This window comes from Sorex fumeus, unplaced genomic scaffold, assembly GCF_029834395.1.
Source record: "Sorex fumeus unplaced genomic scaffold, SorFum_2.1 ptg000037l, whole genome shotgun sequence".
NCBI classification, from domain to species: Eukaryota; Metazoa; Chordata; class Mammalia; order Eulipotyphla; family Soricidae; genus Sorex; species Sorex fumeus.
In genome coordinates, this window is record NW_026606094.1 from 44,840,871 (window position 1) to 44,857,547 (window position 16,677).

The window sequence follows — 16,677 nt, forward strand, 5'->3', positions numbered from 1 at the left end:
GGGATGCTGGGAATTGAACCTGCGTCGGCTGCATGCAAGGCAAGTGTCCTACCCACTATACTATGGCTCCAGCCCCTGTTGTGAACAACTTTATAAAAATAAAATATATAGATAAAAAAGCAGTATTCTGGGATTTTTCGATTTTGATATGAAAATAATAAAAACAATAGTAGCTAGAGAAACATAGAATTTAAATTTATAATGTAATTTAAATTTTATATATATTTGTATTTAACTATTTATTTGGTTTTGTGGCCACACCCAGCAAGGCTCAGGGCTTACTTCTGTATCTGTATTTAGGGATCACTCCTGGCAATGTTTGTGCCAGGAATCAAACCATGGTAAGTGCCATACTCCCTGTACTCTTTCTCTGGCCCTGGAATTTACATTTTAGTATGATTTTCCTTCATTTGTTTCCCCAAAGTTCATGTCATCTGCATGGAATGATTCTTTTAAAAATATCTCCAGAATTCCTTTAAGACAACTCTTGTGACTATGTGCAATGTCATCCTTAAGTTAAATACTTTTCTTAACCTATATAGCTGTGAAACTTATGTATTTTTATAAATTATTAATTTTCAAAGAATTTTCTGGGTATTTTTTTATTTTTAAACCAAGGATGATGCAATTGCCCTGAGGTTTTATTTTCCTTTTTTTTGAAATGTATTTGTAGCCAATTAGTAGCATTTTTGAAAAGTCTTATAGTTTACAATTATGCTTTGTTACCAGTCAAATAATGGTCAGTTTGATCGTTTTACGTACTCATCTCATCAACATTGACTTTAAGTGATTCTTAAATTTAAAATATTAAATCTAGCCTAAAACATGAATATTTACCACTATAACAATATTTCAAAGAAGGCACCTATGGTTTAAAGACAGTTTTCAATTAAAGAAATAGCTCAAATAATCATCAGAGCAAAACATTCAATCTTCTAAGATAACTTATACTGAAGGAGAATGCCTTTGTGAGTGTGTGTGTATGTGTGTGTATGTGTGTGTGTACAGGGTTGTATAAAATACCCTTTCAGTATTTTTAAAAAGTTTTTATACCGGGGCCCAGAGAGAAAGTACTTGCATGTGGCCAACTTGGCTCAACCCCTTGCAGCACGTATGGTTCCTAAGCACTGCTAGGAGCTATCCCTGAGCACAGAGTCCTGAGTACTACCATGTTTGACACCCCAAAACAAAACAAAAATACTAATATTACTGCAGACATGGAAATGATTTTATTTTTAAATTAGCTTGATATTTTTGTCTAAAGGAAAATTCTAAACAAAATTATAAATTTAAACTTTTAACTATTAGAAGACAAACCATGTGCTGTAATAAATTGTATTTAGCTAATTTTCTACTACTACCAAGCACTATTTTTTTAAATATAATTATGTTCGGGCCAGAGTGATAGTATAGCAGGTAGGTGCTTGCCTTGCACATGACTGACCTGGGTTTAATCCCCGGCATCCCATATTGTCCCCCAAGCACCGCCAGGAGTGATTCCTGAGTGAATCACTAAGCATAGCTGGGTGTGATAAAAAAGCAATAAATAAATAAATAAATGAAATATAATTATGTCTAAGATCTTGTGGGGTCTTCTAAATGATTTATGAGGCAAAGTAGAAAGTTGAGATGAATATAGCATATTGGCTTTCAAATTTTTCCCTTTGTTTTCTTTTGGGTTCTCTACACCTAAGAGACTTGTTAGGTCTTAAGAATATTTGGGCAGTAGCAGAGAGAAGGTATGAGGTAAGTGTTTGCCTCTTTCAAATGTGATACATTTTCCTAATTCTTCTGAGAACTGGTGGTAGAAAAGAAGGAATAGAATTATTAGTGTCAAATTGGTGTTAAAGAAGATACTGTTTAATTAATCTAAAGAAGGCAGAGTTTTGACAGGTTTCACCCCAGGCAAATTCTCTGCCCACCATTTTACAATTTCCTTCCTGCCATTTTTTAATTCTTCCTTATTTAGTCCTGTATTGTTCCTGCTTGCCAGGTGTGATTATTAAATGACTGTAGCAGGTTTGTCAAAAGAGTAGATGTTAGCCAAAAGTAGTCAGGTGCATTTGAGAGAAAAAACTAGGTGTGTCCATTGCATAAAATACACAAACATGCCATGGTATGAAGAACACTGATGGAACTAAATAAAAATTAGTAAATGCAGGCCAAAGAGAAGGACAACATGGAGGGCGGGATCCACAGATCCCGAAGGAAAAAAAAAATAAATAAAAAACAGGTTCCAAAAAGAGCCGAGATCATTGGGAAGCCCCAGATGGGGTAGGTACTGCATCCCGCCTCCCCTAGATGGAACCCCGGTGACCAGAAGCCTCCACAACCACAGCTCGAGTATGCGGGAACTTGGACTTTTCCTCAAATCTGCCGGGACTACAACTCCCAGGTAACCTCAGATTCCGGAAGTTACGCCCACAGCCCGCCCCCCAGCGCCATATTTACAGCATTCAGCCAAAGAGAAGGACAACATGGAGGGCGGGATCCACAGATCCCGAAGGAAAAAAAAAAATAAAAAAAGGTTCCAAAAAGAGCCGAGATCATCGGGAAGCCCCAGATGGGGTAGGTACCACATCCCGCCTCCCCCAGATGGAACCCCGGTGACCAGAAGCCTCTACAACTACAGCTCGAGTATGCGGGAACTTGGACTTTTCCTCAAATCTGCCGGGACTACAACTCCCAGGTAACCTCAGATTCCGGAAGTCACTCCCACAGCCCGCCCCCCAGCGCCATATTTACAGCATTCAGCCAAAGAGAAGGACAACATGGAGGGCGGGATCCACAGATCCCGAAGGGAAAAAAAATAAATAAAAAACAGGTTCCAAAAAGAGCCGAGATCATCGGGAAGCCCCAGATGGGGTAGGTACCGCATCCCGCCTCCCCCAGATGGAACCCCGGTGACCAGAAGCCTCTACAAGCACAGCTCGAGTATGCGGGAACTTGGACTTTTCCTCAAAACCACGCGGCCGCTCATGCGGCCGCGCGACATCTCTCTATATACAAAGTGATCCATGGGAAGTAAACCACCCAACGTTTCTCTCTGAAAAACATAGTTAAGCTTGGAGCACGGCCACAGCCCCAGAAACACAAGGACTTAATGCATAACTCAGCAGCTTGGAGCAGAAAAGTGAACGGGCTATACGTTAATCCAGGCCATCAAGTCTGCTGGAGGAGAAAGGGTGTTGTCCCATTCGCCCTCTCTTCTCTGGAAAGAAGGATGACGGCTGCATGGGAGCCTTGTGGACAGCAGGTATGAGCCGGGGGAGCGGGGGCGACTAAAACCTCATGGGAAGGGGGGCGTTCCGGTCCGTCCTTCACGCCCTTCCGAGGTCGCCAGTTGCCCCCCACGAGCGGCTCTCCAGCACGGCCACGGCCCCAGAAGCACAAGGACTTAATGCAGAACCCGACAGCTTGGAGTAGAAAAGTGAACGGACTATGCGTTAATCCAGGCCATCAGGTCTGTCCGGAGGGGAAAGGGTGTTGCCCCAGTCACCTTCTCCTCTCTGGAAAGAAAGATGGCAGCCACATGGGAGCCTTGTGGACAGCAGGTATGAGCCGGGGGTGTGGGGGCGACTAAAACCTCATGGGAAGGGGGGCGTTCTGGTCCGTCCTTCACGCCCTACCGAGGTCACCAGTTGCCCCCCACGAGCGGCTCTCCAGCACGGCCACAGCCCCAGGAGCACAAGGACTTAATGCAGAACTCGGCAGCTTGGAGCAGAAAAGTGAACGGACCATGCGTTAATCCAGGCCATCAAGTCTGCTGGAGGAGAAAGGGTGTTGCCCCATTCGCCCTCTCTTCTCTGGAAAGAAGGATGACGGCTGCATGGGAGCCTTGTGGACAGCAGGTATGAGCCGGGGGAGCGGGGGTGACTAAAACCTCATGGGAAGGGGGGCGTTCCGGTCCGTCCTTCACGCCCTACCGAGGTCGCCAGTTGCCCCCCACGAGCGGCTCTCCAGCACGGCCACGGCCCCAGAAGCACAAGGACTTAATGCAGAACCCGACAGCTTGGAGCAGAAAAGTGAACGGACTATGCGTTAATCCAGGCCATCAGGTCTGCCTGGAGGGGAAAGGGTGTTGCTCCCTTCCGCCCTCCTCCCTCTGGAAAGAAAGATGGCGGCCACATGGGAGCCTTGTGGACAGCAGGTATGAGCCGGGGGTGTGGGGGCGACTAAAATCTCATGGGAAGGGGGGCGTTCCAGTCCGTCCTGCACGCCCTACCGAGGTCACCAGTTGCCCCCCACGAGCGGCTCTCCAGCACGGCCACAGTCCCAGAAGCACAAGGACTTAATGCAGAACCCAGCAGCTTGGAGCAGAAAAGTGAAAGGACTATGCGTTAAACCAGGCCATCATGTCTGTCCGGAGGGGAAAGGGTGTTGCTCCCTTCCGCCCTCCTCCCTCTGGAAAGAAAGATGGTGGCCACATGGGAGCCTTGTGGACAGCAGGTATGAGCCGGGGGTGTGGGGGCGACTAAAACCTCATGGGAAGGGGGGCGTTTTGGTCCGTCCTTCATGCCCTACCGAGGTCACCAGTTGCCCCCCATGAGCGCCTCTCCAGCACGGCCACGGCCCCAGAAGCACAAGGACTTAATGCAGAACCCGGCAGCTTGGAGCAGAAAAGTGAACGGACTATGCGTTAATCCAGGCCATCAGGTCTGTCCGGAGGGGAAAGGGTGTTGCCCCAGTCGCCTTCTCCTCTCTGGAAAGAAAGATGGCGGCCGCATGGGAGCCTTGTGGACAGCAGGTATGAGCCGGGGGACTGGGGGCGACTAAAACCTCATGGGAAGGGGGGCGTTTCGGTCCGCCCTTCACGCCCTACTGAGGCCACCAGTTGCCCCCCACGAGCGGCTCTCCAGCATGGCCACGACTCCAGAACACAGAAACCAATTTCTTAACTATCTGACTTTCAGTAGAAATACTTCCAGGGTCAATAAGTAAAATAGCAGAAATCCAAAACCAACATATAATTCTTGAACCCAGCTGTAGACAGCAAATCACTTCACAATGCTTTGTCAGCATGTCTGATTCGGGGGGGGGGGGGGGTAAACTCTAAATAATAGTGGTGAATCTTTTATTGAAACAATGAATCTAATCAAAGCAGATAGAGTGTTAACTAGAATTCATCTGCCCCACAGGGACTGGGAGGGGTGGGGGGTGGGGTTTTATTGGGGTTCTTCATGGTAAAAAATAAGTTTTGGCAAAGGGAAATGTGCTTGATATTTGCATGACTGAGACCTAAACCTGAAAGCTTTGTAACCTTTCCCATGGTGATTCAATAAATAAATAAATTAATAAAAAAAATTAGTAAATGCATTTGTACTATTGGAATAAAATTAGCCTTGAATGATGTATGAAACATATATGCAGATGAATTCTTTTTACCATCTCCTTGGTACGGGGGCAACTGTTCCATTCGGTCATAGCATTTGTACTGTGCATCCATCATCTTCTTTCGTCCCAGAATATAGACAAACATATCAGGCTCCATTGTGGGAGTAACGGTCTCATTTTCAGAGTAAGGAAGAATTGGGGTTGGGTGCTGTATTAAAAAGAGAACCAGTTACTTATAAAAAATAACTTATTTCATATAAATAATCAATTAAATTTTATTATATTAATATGTATTACACACTTGTAAAATGCATTTTTATATTTATTTATGTCTGCATAAATTAAAAACATTTACTTTTATAAGCAACAATTATCATTCTATGTTGAATATTCTGCTTTTTAACTAAAGAATAAATGTACAATCAATAAATTCTACCTACGAATTTCCTATTACATTCATTACATTCACATAGTACCCAAACATATTAATTTAACTCTTTAATATATGATTGTTTAAATTTTATCACTGAAAAGTTAAGTAAAGCAAATAAACTGAACTCTAAAAATCACAAAAATCAAATTATCATTCTTTGAAACTATGAAAAACCACAACACATACTGTTACAAATAGATATTGATGTAACAATAAAATGTTAATTAAAATTTTTAGCTGATTTTTATTTGATCTTAGACTGAGAACATTCATAAATTTTACCACATTTGTTCCATGGGGGACAAAATTGCTTTTCTGAAATATTCCGCTTTGGGTAATTGGCTATAATCTCTTAATTTGATTTCATCAGCAGATGACCTAGGCATGGTAATTCATTTCACTGCTGAAGATCAATGTAAATTTCTAAACATCTTTTCCTTAGACATTTGCATTTTGGTACATGCAGTTGCAGCTGTTGGTCTTGGTTAAGTCGCAGCACCATCACAAACCCAATTTATCTGAGTTGGTATGTATGTGTGCGTGCGCATGTGTGAAAAGATTACTAGTTGAGATTTTTCTATGTTTGATTGATACAAAAATCAATTTATTCTCTGTCTATGATGTCTTTAGTGATCTTTTAATCTGCTTTTAATCTGTAGAGATTTTTTCAAGATTTTGGAAGCTATAGCTTGTGCTCCTTATTTTCTATAACATCTGTAGAAATATATTTTAAATCATCCTTATTATGTCTAAATTATTCTAAAATGGAAATTTCTCAAAATATATTGATATCAGACATAATTTGTAGGTTTTTATATTCCCCACAGTCTCTAAGGCAGTGTGGAATGCAGGTAAATTAATCATTAATTAATTGATCTGCATACCCCCGGCCATTAGTAAGAGAGCCTCACTGTTTTCCAGTGTCGGTCACTGTGTAAACAAAACACCCTGCCCTATGTGAGAGCATAGCACTAAATGCTAAACTAATACAGAGCATAATACAATAAAATTTCAGAGTTGAGTGAAAGCATGGAGCAATAATAGTCAGGGACAAGTACATATACAGAATAGAATTGAAATTTAACTTTAAGGATATGCATACATAAAGAACAGCAGAAAGACTTTCTTTTTGGAGGGAAAAGAGTGCATAAAAGTCTATAGGCTGGGATTCCATTTGTGAGCTACTATAAGGAAGCCATCATACTCAGGGGAGATTCTATTTAAGGATTAATAAAACATGGAATAAAGCAATATCTGGCAATACAGAATCATGTGTAAAGAAAGAGAAATAAAAATTGTCTAGAACATGAAAGGCTTAATTCATATTAGCTACTATTATTAAAACAACATAATACAGCAAAAAGTTGTTTGAAGTTTTTTAACCATTGAAGGTTGTTAATTGAGAGTGTTAGGAAAATTTATATGGCTGCCATCAGATGCCCAGAGATTATTTTAAGTGGAGGCTAAGCATGAAGCTGAAGTCTTGGTCCAATGCCCCCTGTGATAGAAAAGGAGGAGCGGCTCTCACAAATTTTCAAGTAACAAGAACACAAAAGCATATTTGAATATCAGGATAGAACAATAATAATTTAGCCTAAAATGCTGTAGAAAAATAAATGCCTGTGTAAGGAAAAAGTGGAAAATTGCTATACTAAGCAAAGATGACAAATTCTCTTTGGGACGTGTTTTGGGTGTGTCAACAAACCATCAAAATAAATTGCTTGCTAATAGAAAGAACAAATACTTATTACTGTCATGGTAATAGATTGACACATTTTGAATATAGTTGGTACTACTCTTTAAATATTAGTATATTTCCACGATTTCCACTTTTAATGCTTCTGAAAATGATGACAGAAGAAAAATAACTTACTAAAATGCATATGCACAGAACTGAAAATATGCAAATCCTTAAGTAATTCAGTCAGGCATAATTTTGTTATTAGATGATCCTTAACCCTCAATTCTTAATTTTCAGTGACTGTTCATAGGATTTGTGAGTCAACATTGTGCTAGCTGCTGAAGATACGATCCTGAATAAAACAAGTTTACGCCCTGCCCTCATGGAGCTTATAATCTAGAAAGAAAGACCAACACTATAAAATATTTTCTGGCACTTGAAATTGTGGCGGCAAAAAAGAACCACTAAATAGTTATATACCTAATAAGGAATTAAACTGTGTTTGAAGGTAAAAAAAATGTTTAAAGCAGTATCATGTTAAGATTCCATGCTGGATTCTATTAGCCCACATTTGTATAAATGTATATGAGTATGTATGTGTTTGTATGTATATATACATATCTGTATATATGGAGGTATACTCTGCAGTGCTTAGGGCCCACATCTGGCTATGTATTCAGAGTCCATACTGTAAGTGGTGCCAGGATTTGAACCATTGCTGCCTGTGCAGCAGCCTGGAAGACAAGTGCCTTCACTTCTGTACTATCATTGTGGATCCTGTTTTAATAATTTAACTAATGATCATGTAACAATGATCTTTAAAATATGAAGTCTTTTCAATAAAAGATGTTAATTATTGCTTAATTTTATGCATCTATTTTGGATACTTGGCAATCTAATATGAGAATTTACATGTATTTCTCTGAGCAATTGTTTAATTTTCAAGTCAAGAGAGAAGATGGAATATAATTTTTTTTCTGTGCTTACAAGAGGGACTACTTTCTGCAACAAGTGTCTAGGCATTAGGGATTATTTTACTTAAACTCGGCATAATTTCCAGAAGCAACAATCTGAATTTTGTTTTTGATGTAAAAGGAAATCTCATTAGTAAATGTTCCAACTCTGGTTGAAAATTTACAGAAGTGCTAGGAAAGCAGTATGTACATGATAGCAAGAGGAAAACCCTAGACATGCATTTTACATTACAGAATTATTCAGTTTCATGCAGTTATAATATTGGCAATAGTGGAGATACGACCATCTGAAAGAGTAGGTGCAGTTCATTCAGATGACAGTAGTATTTATTAACATTCTTACAATATTGAAACAAACTCCAGTGAACTTAATTTCAGTCTGGTTCAACAGAGATTGTTTCAACACTGAAAAAATGAAAAATTAGAATCTCTGTTGTTAGAAGAGCCACAATAATCTTCATCCTTCCCTCATCTGGTTCCTCTTGGATGGTGGATGATAGAATTTTTCCTGTGGTTGCTGAATGTTTCACAGACATTTTTATGAATATAAGACTAACACTAGGACATAATTTACACAAGAGAAAGGTAAATATAGAGTTATAAAGACAATATAAAACTAATTTATATAACATTCAAAATATCAGATTACTACTGCTTAAAACAGAACATACAAGTTTCATAAAATTCGACATTTAAGTTTTGTTGGTGATTTTATACAGATATAAATTGCTTTTGAAATGTTACAATTTTCAGCAATAAAGTGACAAACTTTGTTCTTTGAAAGATTAAAAAAAATACTTTGCTTATTTTCTTACATTTATTCTACTTGGGGATGGAGATATGCACATGAAGTTTGTTCTGTACATGAAGATAGAAATGTGACACTAAGGGCATATTGCATTCTGAAAAGACCAGTGTTCTAAGTTTTGCATGTTTCATCTCACTCAGTTTTTTTTTTAAAAAAAAAACAGGTGCTGTAGCTATAGCACAGCGGGGAGAGCATTTACCTATTTACCTTGCACGCGGCCGACCCAGGTTCGATTCCCAGCATCCAATATGGTCCCCTGAGCACCGCCAGGACTAATTCCTGAGTGCAGAGCCAGTAACAACCCCTGTGCATTGCCAGGTGTGACCCAAAATGTAAAAAAAAAAACCCCAAACCTCAATGTTCTCCTAAGTAGCTGTTTAATTGTCATATCTGTGATGTCACTCCTAAGAGTTCAAGTAAATGGCACCACATATAGGAGACTGCTAGCACTGCACTGTGGCACTGTCCTCCTGTTGTTCATCGATTTGCTCGAGCAGGCCCAGTAACATCTCCATCGTGAGACTTGTTACTTTGTTTGGCATAATGAATATGTCACAAGTAGCTTGCCAGGCATTGCCATGTGGGCGAGATACTTTCGGTAGCTTACCGGGCCTCTCCAAGAGGGGTGGAAGAATCAAACCCGGCTCAGCCAGGCTGCCTGCACGCAAGGCAAATGCCCCACTGCTGTGCCATTGCTCCAGCCCAGGAGACTTAGTAAAGCTGCCACAATAGTTGTAGTCGGCAGTTATAATATCAGCGATTCTTTCAGTTAAGAAACATTTGTGGCTAGGACTCTGGGAGGCCCGACATCCCTGAGCCTCTTCTGTTCGTTCCCAATGCTGTGCCAGTCTTCTTCCCCTCCCAGCTGGTATCCCGCCCTGCAACGAGGTACCTGTGTGGGCGTGGCCACTCAAGAAGTGGGCGCGGCTTCTGTAGAAGTGGGCGGGGCCTAATTTTTGGCCAGCCAACGCTCATGTGGCCGCAGATAGTTGTCATACCAAGAAATCTAGGGTAACATCTCAGTTCCCATACCTTCACACCAACATGAAGAAACAATGCAAATCCCCACCAGGTCGGGAGGATGGTGAAAAGAGTCCAGAAGCCTGAGTAGGTGCTCCTCACCTAAAGGACCTCTCTGAGAAATAATTAGATAAGAAGTAATGAAGATGTTCAATGAACTCAACGAAACAGTCAGACAGATATCCAGTAACATGACTGAAACAATCAAGAAATTACGGGAAGAAATGAGAGCAGAAATTGGAAAGCTACACACAGAAATGTCACGAATAAAAGACTCTGCAGATAAAATAAAAAACTCAGTCTGTGCCCTCAACAGTAAAATGATCACAGCTGAAGACAGAATCAGTGAGCTGGAAGATCAGCTGCACCAAGCCAACAGGCAACAACAAACAATGGCAAGAGACCTCAAAATGGCTCTAGGGCGAATCAGTCCTAGGAGATGATTTCAAGAGGAACAACATTAGAATCACTGGAGTACCGGAAGGTCCGGGAAACAATCCCAATGAAAAAGACACGGTTAAACAAATCATTGCTGAAAAATTCCCAGAGCTGGACAATGAAGCCATTCAGATTCAAGGAGCCCAAAGGGTGCCAGCTAAAAGAGACCCTAGCAAAAACACTCCAAGACATATCACAGTTAGAATGATCAATGTCGTGGATAGAGACACAATACTGCAAGCAGCAAGGTCAAAAAAGGAAATCACATACAAAGGAGCACCCCTTAGATTCACAGTAGACCTATCAGAGGAAACCCTCCAAGCCTGAAGGCAATGGTGGGATATAGTAAAAAAACTCGCTGAAATGAACGCTTCACCAAGAACACTCTATCTGACTAAACTCTCACTCAAACTCGAAGGAACAGTACACTATTTTCTGGATAAACAGCAGCTCAGGAACTTCATGGATTCAAAACCAAACCTAAAAGAAGGGCTAAAGGGACTACTATAGGACAAGACAAACCCTACAAGCACAATAGACCCTTACAGAAAGATGACACAAAACCCCATAACAATAATCTCTCTCAACATCAATGGTCTAAATTCACCACTCAAGAGATACAGAGTGGCAAAATGAATTCAGAGACAGAACCCAACATTCTGCTGCCTACAAGAAACTCATCTCAACACTCAGAGCAAACACAGACTCAAAGTGAGAGGATGGAAAACAATCCTGCAAGCAAACAGCTCCCTCAAAAAAGCTGGGTTGGCCATACTAGTATCTGATAACATTAATTTAAGGTTGAAAAAGATTAGAAGGGACAGAGAAGGCTATTTCTATTCATCGAGGGATACATACAACAGGAAGAAATTACACTCTTAAATTTATTGACACCTAATGAGGGAACAGATAAATATTTAAAACAACTGCTAACAGATTTTAAGGAGGACATTACTAGCAACAAAATAGTAGCTGGAGATTTCAACATCGTCTTATTACTCTGGATAGATCAACAAGAACAAAACTCAGCAAGGAAACATTGGCTTTGAAAGAAGAAATAGAAGAGAAAGGGCCTATAAACCTAGACAGGGCTTTACACCCCCAAAAGAAAGAATACACGTTCTTCTCCAGTGCACACGGAACATTTTCCAAATAGACCATGTGCTAGGATACAAGACATACCTCAATAGAATCAGGAAGATAAAAATAGTATCAACAATCTTTTCAGAGCACCATGCACTGAGAATAGAAGTGAATCACACACAAACACTGAGAATCAAATAAAACACCTGGAAATTAAACAACTTAATGTTGAACAATGAGTGGGTCAGGAAGAAAGTCAAGGACGAAATCCAAAGATACTGGAAGCAAATGAGAATGTAGACACGAGATACCAGAAATTATGGGATGCAGCTAAATCTTTGTTAAGGGGAAAATTCATAGCTCTGCAAGCATTTCTTAGGAAGGAAGAAAGGGCCCACATAAACAACTTGACTTCACAGCTCAAGTTCTTAGAAAAGGATCAACAGAAGGAGCCCAAATCAGGCAGAAGGAAAGAGATCATAAAACTTAGAGCAGAAATCAATGACGTGGAAACCAAAAAGCAATTCAAAAGATCAATCAAACCAAGATCTGGTTCTTTGAGAAAATAAACAAGATAGATAAACCACTAGCAGCACTCAAAAAGAAAGAGAGAGAGAACCCTAATAAACTGAATCAGAAATGAGAAAGGGTATATCACAACAGAAACCACATAAATTCAAAAGATCATCAGAGACTACTTGGAAAGTCTGTATGCCATGAAACAAGAGCACCTAAAAGAAATGGATAGATTCCTGGATTCCTGTAATCTCCCAAGGCTGAATCAAGAAGATCTAGAGTAGCTGAATAGACCTATTAACATCAAGGAAATTAAAATTGTAATCAAAAGTCTTCCCAGAAACAAAATCCTAGGTCCAGATGGATTACTAGCAATTTTTCCAAATATTTAAAGAGGATCTACTGCCAGATCTTCTCAAGATTTTCCAGGAAATTGAAGAAACAGAAACTCTCTCAAACAGTTTCTATGAAGCCCATATCTCTCTTATACAAATAGGAAACAAAGATACCACAAGAAAAGAAAAGTACAGGCCGATATCCCTGATGAATACGAATGTGATGCTTCTCAACAAAATACTAGCAAAGGGAAAGCCTCTTTAACAAATTGTGCTGGCAAAATTGGACAGCTAAATGCAAAAAAATGGGCTCAGATCTCTGCCTAACAACATGTACAAAAGTAAGATCAAAATAGATTAAAGACCTGAACATCAGACAAGAATCCATAGGTACATTGAAGACAAAGTTGGAAAAACCCTCCATGACATTGAAGCTAATGGTATCTTCAAAGATGTCACACCACTGGCCAAGCAAGTGAAAACAGAGGTAGACAAATAGGACTATCTCAAACTAAGAAGCTTCTGCACCTCCAAAGAAACAGTGACCAAAATACAAAGACAGTCTACAGAATGGGAAAAGATATTCACCCAATACCCATCTGACAAGGGGTTGATATCAAGGATATACAAAGTACTGGTTGAACTCCACAAGAAGAAACCATCCAATCCCATAAAAAATGAAGCAATGAAGCAAATGGAAACTTTCTCAAAGAAGAAATCCGAATGGCAAAAAGGCACACGAGAAAATCCTCTACATCATTAATCATCAGGGAGATGCAGATCAAAACAACAATGAGATACCATCTCATACCTCAGAGACTGGCCCACATCCAAAAGAACAAAAGCAACCTGTATTGGTGTGGATGTGGCGAAAAAGGGACCCTCCTTCACTGCTGGTGGGAATGCCAACTGGTTCAGCCCTTTTTGAAAAACAGTATGGGCGATTCTCAAAAAAATTAGAAATTGAGCTCCCATTTGAGCCAGCAATGCCACTTCTGGGAATATATCCCAGAGAGGCAAAAAAAGTGTAGTCGAAGTGACATCTGCACTTGTTTGTTCATTGCAGCACTGTTTACAATAGCCAGAATCTGGAAAAAGTCTGAGTTCCAGAGTACAGATGACTGGTTAAAGAAACTTTGCTACATCTACACAGTGGAGTACTATGTAGCTGTTTGAAAAGATGAAGTCATGAAATTTACATACAAGTGGTACTGCATGAAAAGTATCATGCTAAGTGAAATGAGTCAGAAAGAGAGGGCTAGGCATAGAAAGATTGCATTCATTTGAGACTTGTTACTGTGTTTGGCATATTGAATACATTGTAAGACATTGTAAGACAGAAAATATTTTATGAGAAAATTCATGCACTCAAAATATTTCATGGAAAAATTCTCCAAGTCAAATACTAATCTAAACAAACTGAGAGGCCAATTTCTGTTTGTTTCCCTTGATAGGATAAAACCTTTGAAGTTATATATATATATATATATATATATATATATATATATACATATATATATATTCTCATGGTCATGGTCCTCCTGTTGTTCATTGATTTGCTCGAGCGGGCCCAGTAATGTCTCCATCATGAGACTTGTTACTGTGTTTGGCATATCGAATACTTCACGGGTAGCTTGCCAGGCTCTGCCTTGTGGGCGAGATACTCTTGGTAGTTTGCCGGGATCTCCAAGAGGAGCGGAGGAATCGAACTCGGGTTGGCCATGTTGGCTGCTTGTTAGGCAAACGCCCTACCACTGTGCTATCGCTCCAATATATATATATATATATATATATATATATATATATATATATTGCTTTTGGGTCACACCCTGAGAAGCTCTGGGGTTATTCCTGTATTTGCACTCAGGAATTACTCCTGGTGGTGCTCAGGGTACCATATGGGATGCTGGGAATCGAACTTGGGTCAGCTGCGTGCAAGGCAAACACCCTACCAGCTGTACTATTGCTCCAGCCCCATGAAGTGTTCTATATATTTATATTTACTAGTCAATAGGTGGCCACAAAACATAAAGTATTTGTTTTGTTGTTCTTGGTTAGTTACATCATTTATTTTCAACCTTTGAATTTTAAAGTTTTAAGTAGAAGCTTTGAATAAAAGGAGCCTACTCTATGGTTTGTGCACACCACAAATTTTCTGTAGTCTTTGTAATAAAAAAGTAAATAATTCATAGACTATCTTGTTAATCTTATTATAATAACCAGATATCTTATTAATATCTATGAGTGTTTATTCTATCAGTGTTCAATTTCATGAAATAAAATTATTAAAAAATAATCATTATTTATTGTACATATTTGATTTGATTTGTAACAAAACTATTGGTTTATAGATAAAACATGCAATTTTTTCTACATCTACAGAATGTAACATTAGACTAGGAATTTACAAAAAAGACATATATTCTAATAGTTTACAAAATATTTTTATAGTGTTTTGAAAATTGTATTTCTAATGGCATGAATATACCAGCATTTCCAAATACAGGTTTACACAGCACTTTTTCTGAGATTAAAATATTGTGTAGTTTTTACATATGTAGTTTTTACATAACAAACTATAGTTAAGTAGGTACAAAAGTATTACATTAAAAATCATTCCCATAAAGTACTGTTGCATAAAATGACAAATGAGACTCTTTTTATAGTTTATTTGTTTTTGGCCTTTCCCAGGAGTGCTCAGGATTACTCTTGGCTCTGTATTCAGGGATCATCCCTGGTGGGATTGGGGGACCATCTGCGATAGTGGGGACCAGACCTGAGTCAGCAATGTGCTAGATTTATGTCCTACCCACCTGTAATATCTCTGGCCCCTCAAAAACTCAAATTCTCTCTAAGATCCTAAGAGTGAGCTCAAAGGCTAGGAGATGCTTTACATGCCAGAGATCTCAGTTTGGTCACCATTATCTCACAACTTAAATTCACATGTATGGCCTGTGCAATATTTTCTCTTGAATAATGTAAAAAGAGATAGCTTATAAAGACCTGTAGTATTAATTATAACTACGCATTGATGACCACTTGAAATCCTGGCTCTAAAACAGAGGCAAGCTTTGTTTCGGATAATATAAAAGTATCAGAGTGACTTTTACTTCCATTTATAATTCATAGGCCAAAATAGTTGTGTTATGGTAGAGAGGATAAGTATCAAAAATATTCCAATTTATTTATGTAAAATTGATTCATTTTTCTTATGTGCTATTAAAACTTATATGGGTTAGCACAAAAGAAGAGGCACTGCTAGTATTTCTAGTCACACTTATAGTTATGACTAATTACTAAATCATTTAGTAGTGAAACAATATTAAATTATGTAACTTGAATGTGACTTGAGATTGAATAAATGAAATGACAGTGATATTTTAAGACTTAAAGATTATTTGAATGTGAAAAATCTTAATGATTATTTGAAATACATTTCAAATCAACCAGACTGAAAGAATTCATATGTTTAAAAAAATAGCAATTCACAACTGTGGTTCATATTTACATATATCACACAAAAACGTTTTACCCAAGAGTATTTTTAAGTTCAACATTAATTTTCAAGATAATATTGAAATTTCAAGAGAATATTAAGATAAAAATAATATCTTAAATCAAAGCCAATATTCTATGAATAAACAAAGCTCACATTTCTGGATAAAATGTAACACTAAATTAGTGAAAATGTAGATGCAGTCTTTTGTTAACACAATATTAAGAAAATCATCATTTTAAAGAAACTATGTTTGATTTCTGGCTAACAATACCTACTCTTGAAAATATTCATTCAATAATACTTAAAATAAGTTCTTTCCATTTCAACAGTTTCTATTAGTATAGTTTATCGTAAGTTTACTTACATTTAGAAAGATGAATAGAGTCAAGCACCAACGGGTAATTGTGAGCTTCATTTTTGGTTTTTGAAGTAGATCTAAAACCTAGAGAAATACAGCAAAGAATAGTTAACTATCACATTAATATCAATGCAGTGCATTTGGTAATCTATACTGATTAATCAATAATGATTTACTACTGGGTATAATCTTGTTTTT

At 38.8% G+C, this 16,677-nt stretch overlaps 1 protein-coding gene across 1 annotated transcript in view; it reads right to left on the minus strand.

Moving 5' to 3' along the window:
• Positions 1 to 16,562, minus strand: part of CALCR (calcitonin receptor) — a 66,094-nt gene extending 49,532 nt beyond the window's left edge. Inside the window, exons 1-2 of the mRNA XM_056118378.1 lie at positions 16,486 to 16,562; positions 5,386 to 5,542 (exon numbers count right to left, since the gene is read on the minus strand). Of these exons, the coding sequence (XP_055974353.1) occupies positions 5,386 to 5,542; positions 16,486 to 16,536 (208 nt within the window). The 5' untranslated portion in view covers positions 16,537 to 16,562. The remainder of the gene's footprint in view (positions 1 to 5,385; positions 5,543 to 16,485) is intronic.
• Positions 16,563 to 16,677: the final 115 nt, after the last annotated feature.